Here is an 8,274-nt window from a genome sequence, read left to right on the forward strand (position 1 = left end):
CGATCTCGGCTCACCGCAACCTCCGCCTCCTGGGTTCAGGCAATTCTCCTGCCTCAGCCTCCTGAGTAGCTGGGATCACAGGCACGCGCCACAATGCCCAGCTAATGTTTTGTATTTTTAGTAGAGACGAGGTTTCACCATGTTGACCAGGATGGTCTCGATCTCTTGACCTCATGATCCACCCGCCTCGGCCTCCCAAAGTGCTGGGATTACAGGCGTGAGCCACGGCGCCCGGCCCCTAGAAAATAATTTTTATGTCTTCTTTTTTTTTTTTCATTTCCATCTTCATTTTATTTTTTTGAAAGAGTTTCACTCTCGTTGCCCAGGCTGGAGTACAATGGCATGATTTTGGCTGACTGCAAATCTGCCTCCCTGGTTCAAGTAATTCTCCTGCCTCTGCCTCCCAAGTAGCTGGGATGACAGGCACCCATCACCATGCCCAGCTAATTTTCTGTATTTTTAGTAGAGAGGGAGTTTCACCATGTTGACCAGACTAGTCTCAAATTCCTGACCTGAGGTGATCCACTGGCCTCGGCCTCCCAAAGCACTGGGATTACAGGCATGGGCCACCTTTTGTGCCAGGCCTCCAACTTCATTTTAAATTTGGGGGTACACATGGAGGTTTGTTACAAGGGTATGTCATGGGATGCTAAGGTTTGTGCTTCCATTGATCCAATCCCATCACCCAGATGTTGAACACAGTACCCAACAGGAAGTTTTTCAGCACTTGCCCCACTCTCTCCCTCATTTTGGAGTCCCAAGTGTCTTTTGTTCCCAGCTTTATGCCTGTGTGTATACAAGATTTAGCTCCTACTTATAAATGAGAACATGTCACATCTGGTTTTTTGTTTCTGCAGTAATCTGCTTAGGAGAAAGGCCTCCAGCTGCATCCACGTTGCTGCAAAAGACATGATTTTGTTTTTTGTTACGGCTGTTTAGTATTTCATGGTGTATGTGTACTATATTTTCTTTATCTAATCCACCATTGATGGGCACCTAGGTTGATTCTGTCTTTACTATTGTTTTACAGCTATTCATTAACTTAAAAAATAACTAAACATAATAGCTGCAATTTTATACTTACTTAAGAGATTTGACAAATCTAGAAAACAGGTAGGCCGTCCTGCTCCGAACTTTTGCACTGGAATGCCGCAGACCTCTGTGATCTAAGAAAGCCATCTAAAGAAAGAGGTACTTTTACTATTTCTGCCCTTTTTCAACACTTTTGTTGATATTGTCATACTACATTTTTGTTCACACCAAATTTTACTTCTTAGCTCCTAAAAGGCAGGGACCAGGAATATAAAAGTAATTCTAAACTACACACAGACGCTTGAGAGCTAGTTTAAGATGACTAATTGGGCAGAAACTATCCATCTAAAAGAAATGGAGGAGGGGTTACTTTCAGTATGTGCCAAGCGTTCCTGAGAGCTTTTGACTATGAAAAAAGTTATAGACAGAAAAATACGATACTATCAACTCATTAGCTGAAATTCACAGAAAGTAACAAAAATCCAGAGTAAAAATGTATACTTACTAATACACATGGAATGTGCTGAGGTTCAACTGTGAAAAACTTTTCATATCTAACAATAGTTTCAAAGAACTCCAACGTCACAGATGTATGCTGATAGGAACTGACTCCAGATGTGACCAGCTAGAGCAGGAAAAAGTTAAGAAACCTCTTATTTATTACATCAAAATGCCCCAGTATTAACATATACTAAGTTCTAATAAGTAACTTCCATTAGCTTATACTGAAAACAGAAAATTTATGTTCAAAATAAATTATCTTCAGTATACTTACAGTTCGCATCATATCCTGCAAAGCACTAGCTTTTGAAACATCACCTGAGAAGTGGGCACCATGAGATACTGGAAGAGCTTCTGCCAACATATACAGCAATCTTATTGCTACTTCAACTTCCATAAACCGTGTAGTCTGCCAATTCCTACCAAGGTATAATATGTCAGTGAGATTTGAAGGTAAATTTTTCATACAGCAAATTATGCACAGGGTAAGACACCAACAAAAGCCTTTTTAATAATTAAAAAGTCACAGCAATTGTTAATTTTCTCAGGCAACATAATATACATGACAAAGGTAGAAAGGATCAAGATAAGTCAAGAAGACAAGTGCATTGTTTCCAGAAATACACATAAGATTTCAATAAGTAACATGAACTAATAAGAGTGAAAGAAGTAAACTTGTTTATTTTGACCCATATCAAAAAGCAAAAGAAGTAGTAAGCTTGTTACAAAAGCAATGACAAACTTACTGCAGGGTAGAACTAAAAACTCTACGAACAGAGGCCAGAAGTAACTCCGGTGAAACTTGAGCAAGCCTGTCCAACAGTAACTTCAGTTGTTTTCTATATTCTACAAACATGGCTTCATCTTCACCCTATGATACAGGTTGAAATCCTCATTTAAAAAACTTAAAAGACCTTAAAATTCATGAAAATATCCAGTTCTGTATTCTTCTGCATTTACATATTTCGTACTTTTAAATGTTGTCACTATTTACATAGGAAAACATTATGCTTAGTAACTTCTTCCCTCTGCCTCATAAATAAGTATTCCTGCACACAGCTATAGGTCTCAAAAGCCTAAAGCCAGAAATAGTCTAACAAGGTTAAAGACAATAGTCTAGCGCCAGAATGGGCTTTGAGACCTTTGCACTTTTATTCTTGTGAGTCAATGTCCATTGTACGAAATGGTAATAATATGGTATAACTGGAGATATTCAATGTGAGGAGCCTGGCACATCCCAAGTGTGCAGTGTGTTCATCATTACCACCATTATCCTTTTATAACCCTAAGTTTTTGAATGCCTGTGGTAGGGAATACAACACTTCAGAACATAGCTTAGCAGCAAATACCATGACTGAATACCTAGAAAGCACCAATGGCCCTTATGTTTGATGGGAAGCTGACCCCCTCACAATTCTGAAAAAGACTTTTAACTGGAACAAGTCTACAGTGCCTCATTTCCACTCTGCCAGTACACTCTTGTGACCGGAGTTCACCATTCCAATAAAATATAAAGTGAAATATGATCACTAACATTAATATTTTACTATGTTCAATGCTACAAAGCATTTGTAAAAGGGCTATTAATGGGCCAGACAGGATTAATTACAGATTAATTCTGTAATCACAGCACTGGGAGGCTTAGGCAGGCAGATCACTTGAGGTTAGGAGCTTGAGACCAACTTGGCCAACATGGTAAGACCCCATCTCTGCTAAAAATACAAGAATTGCTGGCATGATGGCACATGCCTTAATCCCAGCTACTCAGGTGGCTGAGACACAAGAATCACTTCAACCCAGGAGACAGAGGTTTCAGTGAGCTGAGATGGCACCACTGCATCCCAGCCTGGGTGACAAAGTGAGACTTTGTCTCAAAGAAAAAAAAAGGAGGTGTTGTTAATGGATAAAATATCAAAATGGAAGAGGTTTTATTAATTTCACCCAAGGTTGGTATCAATATAAATGAACTAATTTTTCAAGAACTTCATGTTTTAAAGGGCCCCAAAACAATACAAACTTGAATTTTTTTCGAGAGAGAGAGTCTCACTGTCACCCAGGCTGGAGTGCAGTGGCACCATCTCAACCCACTGCAACCCCTGCCTCCTGTGTTCAAGCAATTCTCTTGCCTCAGCCTCCTGAGTAGCTGGGATTACAGGTGTGCACCACCATGCCCGGCTAATTTTTGTATTTTTTAGTAGAAATGGGGTTTTACCATATTGGACAGGCTGATCTCAAACTCCTGACCCTGTGATCCGCCCACCTTGGAATCCCAAAGTGCTGGGATTACAAGAGTGAGCCACCGCACTCAAAACTTGAAATATTAATTTGATATAAATAAACAATAAAATTAAAACTCCTCAACAAAAAAGTTCTTACCTCATTTTCAAAGTTATATTCTTCATCATAAGTCAATTTTTTCATAACGGCCAACATGATTGCCTAAGAATAAAATTGAGAAGAAAATAGTTGTCTGTCTCCTTCTAATTTGATATAATTTGAAATTAAGCTATAATTCAAGGCAATTTTTTTTTTTAAAGATGGGGTTTCACCGTGATGGCCAGGCTGGCCTTGAACTCTTGATCTCAGGTGATCCACCCACCTTGGCCTCCCAAAGTGCTAGGATTACAGGCATGAGCCACCGCGCCCGGCCAATTCAAGGGAAATTACAAAGAATCTGTCATTGGTTTAAAAGAAACATAAAGTCAATTTTACCTCTACATTAGCTTTTTGCTGATCCGAGAGTACTGTAAGCTGTTAAAAAGAAAGCAGTAACTTATTAGGTTTCCTAAAGTTACACCTGCATATCAGAACATTTTTCTAATCAATAAAGACTTTTTGAGACAAGGTCTTGCTCTATTGCCAGGCTGGAGTGCAGTGGTGCAGTCATGGCTCACTACAACCTCCAACTCACTGGCTCAAGTGATCCTCCCACATCAGCTTCCCAAGTTAGTTGGGAGATGTACGATGGGGTTACCAATAGTGATCATACCTTTCCACAATGCATGTAATTTCTTAAAATATATGTAAAGATACATGTTATGTTTATTACAATAAAACAGAAACTAAAGTCATTTGGAAAGGTATTTAAGCTTAACTTGATGCAATTAATTCAATGCAAATATACAGAAATGGCTCTTTCATCTAATATCATATTGATAAGTTACTAACTCTTTTAATTGCTAAATGCTATACTATAGAAACTAACACCACCTACAAGTTCTTTCTGGAAGTGGGGAAAACTTCAATTGTAAAAAATTGTTTATAAGAAATGAATGGTGTATATGTAAATCAAGGTAACAAACCATGCTTATGAAAATTTCAACTATATTCACGAGTAAATACAGGTTCAAAACTAAAAAATAACCTACATCTATAGCTAACTCTGAAGCTAGTTAGTCTACTGAATTTAGAACCTGAAACTATTTTCTGGCCAAGTTTTTTTTTTAATAAGATGGAAATACATTAATATTTAACAGTAAATATCTTTAGGTAGTAGAATTATGGGTATTTTCTTGTTTTTAATTTTTCTACATTTCCCACTTCTCCATGGCTCCTTTGTATTATGTACTGAGTAAAAAGAATAAAACAAAAACTTACCTGTTTCAAAATATGAAGATAATCATAACAAAATCCAATAATATTAGAAGAAATATCATCATCCTCATGAATTAGTAGCTGCAACATCAGTGCCACTTTTGTTTCAATAGCTTGCAATGCTTCTTGAGCATTCTTAATATCCCCATTCTTAATTAATTTACTCCAACTAACTATCAATGACTGTCCCATTCCATTTACCAGCTTAGAAAATCTGGCCAGGAAGTCAACATCTTCTTCCTACAAGCAATCAAGACACATCTCCATTTAAAACCACCTACACTAAAGCGTAAGAGAAAAAAACTGAACTTTAATATGAATCAATTGCTAATTAAAGGATTCAATTTTAAAATAACATTACATATTTAATAATTCCAGGCCGGGTACAGTAGCTCATGCCTATAATCCCAGCACTTTGGGAGGCTGAGGAAGGTGGATCACCTGAGGTCAGGAGTTCGAGACCGGTCTAACGCAGTAAAACCTCGTCTCTACCAAAAATACAAAAAATTGGCCAGGTGTTGTGGTGTGCGCCTGTAATCCCAGCTACTCGGGAGGCTGAGACAGGAGAATCACTTGAACTCAGGAGGCAGAGGGCGCAGTGAGCTGACATCATGTCACTGTACTCCAGCCTGGATAACAGAGTAAGACTCCAACTCAAAAAAAAAAAAAAATTCCACTATGAACAAGTTGTGTCAGCATCTCCTGGGAGTTTGTAAGAAATGTGCAACTGCAGGCGCCACCCAAGACTTTCAAGTTTAAGAACTGGTATAATCTGTTCTCCAAGGAGAATGCTACTAAAAACATTTTGGTTAGATGCAGCGGTTTATATTATAATCTCAAGGACAGTTTATAACATTTAGAAAAAATAGAAAAAACTATTATTATATTTAACTTAGAACCTATCCCAGTTTGTTCTAACAACTTTATATATAATTTTATATAAGTTTACCAACCTGGTCAATGCTGAAAAACCCAGCAGACTGTAATACTTGACATAAAGATTCTACTAGTTTCATTTTATCAACAGGGTCCATGCCTTTATTTACAACTTCAAATAAACAGTCACATGCTTCTTCCCGTAGAACTTCTATTGACATATGACCTAGCAGCATATTTATAAACCTGGTAATGAGACAATAAAATTATTGTAACATTTTCGAAGTCCTGAATTTTAAATATGGTATTTTACAAGTTTATACTACAAAAATTACAGGCATGCTTACCTATCATTGGCTATAAGGGATAAGTCTATCCAAGAGACATAAGCCCCAACTACTTCAAGGCACTGACACGTCACTTCAGAATTAGTATACTGATAATTTTGTAATATTTGGTACCATGATTCCACCAGATTTGGAATGCACTGTTCCCTCATGGTATCTTTTATGAGAGTATTCCTACGAGCCTCCTAAAATACAAAACACCAAATGCACAAAGTAGATTACCTCGCAAAATAACGTTTGATATCTGTATACACGTGCACTGAGTAATTTCCTCCACATCCAACTTTTGGACTTGTTAACACATTCCCTACCAGTATTTCCTATTTACCAGCTCTAAGATCATATCCTGTGATTCTTTGTATTTCCTCTTTCTGTTCTATTCCTCAGTGCCAAAGTTAACTTCTTATTAAACACAAACTATAAATAAGCATTGCTTAGAAATATTAAGCATATGGTAAGTTATTTCTCAATATAGTAACATAGTACTTATACTATGTGATGAAAAATACAGAAGCAGCAGCATTGACAATTCATAAGCAATGCTTCTTCCTTATTCAGGGACTCTACAGCAGTATTAAATAGAGACTACTTTTCTCAACAGATTCATATAAGAAAATCAACTTGTATATGTCACTACAGCATTTGGTAGTTAAAAATTTAGACCGGGCACATTGGCTCATGCCTATAATCCCAGCACTTTGGGAGGCTGAGGCAGGCAGATCACCTAAGGTCAGGAGTTTAAGACCAGCCTGGCACAACCCTGTCTCTACAAAAAATACAAAACTTAGAAGGGCGGTGGTGGCATGTGCCTGTAGTCCCAGTTACTCAGGAGGCTGAGGGGAATCACTTGAACCTGTGAGGCGGAGGTTGCAATGAGCCAAGATTGAGCCACTGCACTCCAGCCTGGACAACAAAGCAAGACTCCATCTCAAAAAAAAAATTTTAACATAACACTTTAACTTCAATATACATCTGGAAAAAAAATAACCAGGACTGAGCTCCTTCATGAAATAAAATCCAAAACATTAGATAAATTTATAATTATGTAACTTAAAGTTTACCTCAAGAAATAAAACTTTTCTGCTCCTTTTATTATGTGCCCATTATCTCCTACAAAACTTAGATTAAATATAAAAAATTCATGGTTAGCTACTTGCCTCTGATGTATGTACTACATCACGATCCACCAACTCTGAATCAATAGCCATGAGGATTCGAAGGTACAGATCTACTCCCCTTGGATTTAGGTCCACTACTGACAGAATGTCAAAAAAAAACTTGGGCCATTTAGTGAGATATTCTGTAACAAAAAGCAAGGCAAAGACTTGGGCGGCTTTATTTCGTATAAAGGTCTTCTCTGGTTGAGGATTCAGCATCTGACAAAGAAAGAGCCCATAAAATTAAATGTAAATTGAAAAGACCCAGAATCACTTTTATCATTAAAAGGCAAAGCTTCATCAAACGTCAACATGGCCCATATAAACTAGGTAACAAATATGCTTCAAAATATTTTGATAATTATGATTATTTCAAAATATTTCGATAATTGTGATTATCAAAATCATCAAAAGTATTTAAGTAATTGGCCAGCTGAAGAACAATTAAATAAACCATTAAAGGCTGTAATGATCACTCCTCATTCTTACACTTTGACAGAGAAGTTTCATGTGCAGTTTTAATAGCTCCTATAATCTCCTAAGAAGGAAAAAAAACTGTTTTTCTTCTATCTACTTGCTCTTTAAGGAAAATTAAAAACTCTAGCTACACAATTGCTTTATGTGTTAAGATTAGCTAAAATTAACTGAAAAGAACTCAACTGGCCCTTTATAAGGGGCTCTTGTGGAGAGGCTGTCCAGGAGGGCTCACCTTTAAGAGCCAAAGAGAGGCCGTGCGTGGTGGCTTACGCCTGTAATCCAAGCACTTT

The 8,274-nt window shown here is 37.4% G+C and overlaps 1 protein-coding gene across 1 annotated transcript in view; it reads right to left on the bottom strand.

Moving 5' to 3' along the window:
• XPOT (exportin for tRNA) overlaps positions 1 to 8,274 on the bottom strand; it is a 38,886-nt gene that overhangs the window by 15,883 nt on the left and 14,729 nt on the right. Inside the window, exons 6-15 of the mRNA XM_017507309.2 lie at positions 7,508 to 7,726; positions 6,351 to 6,535; positions 6,081 to 6,249; positions 5,131 to 5,367; positions 4,246 to 4,284; positions 3,910 to 3,972; positions 2,280 to 2,404; positions 1,808 to 1,952; positions 1,538 to 1,657; positions 1,085 to 1,179 (exon numbers count right to left, since the gene is read on the bottom strand). Coding sequence (XP_017362798.2) covers positions 1,085 to 1,179; positions 1,538 to 1,657; positions 1,808 to 1,952; positions 2,280 to 2,404; positions 3,910 to 3,972; positions 4,246 to 4,284; positions 5,131 to 5,367; positions 6,081 to 6,249; positions 6,351 to 6,535; positions 7,508 to 7,726 — 1,397 coding nt within the window. The remainder of the gene's footprint in view (positions 1 to 1,084; positions 1,180 to 1,537; positions 1,658 to 1,807; positions 1,953 to 2,279; positions 2,405 to 3,909; positions 3,973 to 4,245; positions 4,285 to 5,130; positions 5,368 to 6,080; positions 6,250 to 6,350; positions 6,536 to 7,507; positions 7,727 to 8,274) is intronic.

Source organism: Cebus imitator, unplaced genomic scaffold (assembly GCF_001604975.1).
Source record: "Cebus imitator isolate Cc_AM_T3 unplaced genomic scaffold, Cebus_imitator-1.0 Scaffold372, whole genome shotgun sequence".
NCBI classification, from domain to species: domain Eukaryota; kingdom Metazoa; phylum Chordata; class Mammalia; order Primates; family Cebidae; genus Cebus; species Cebus imitator.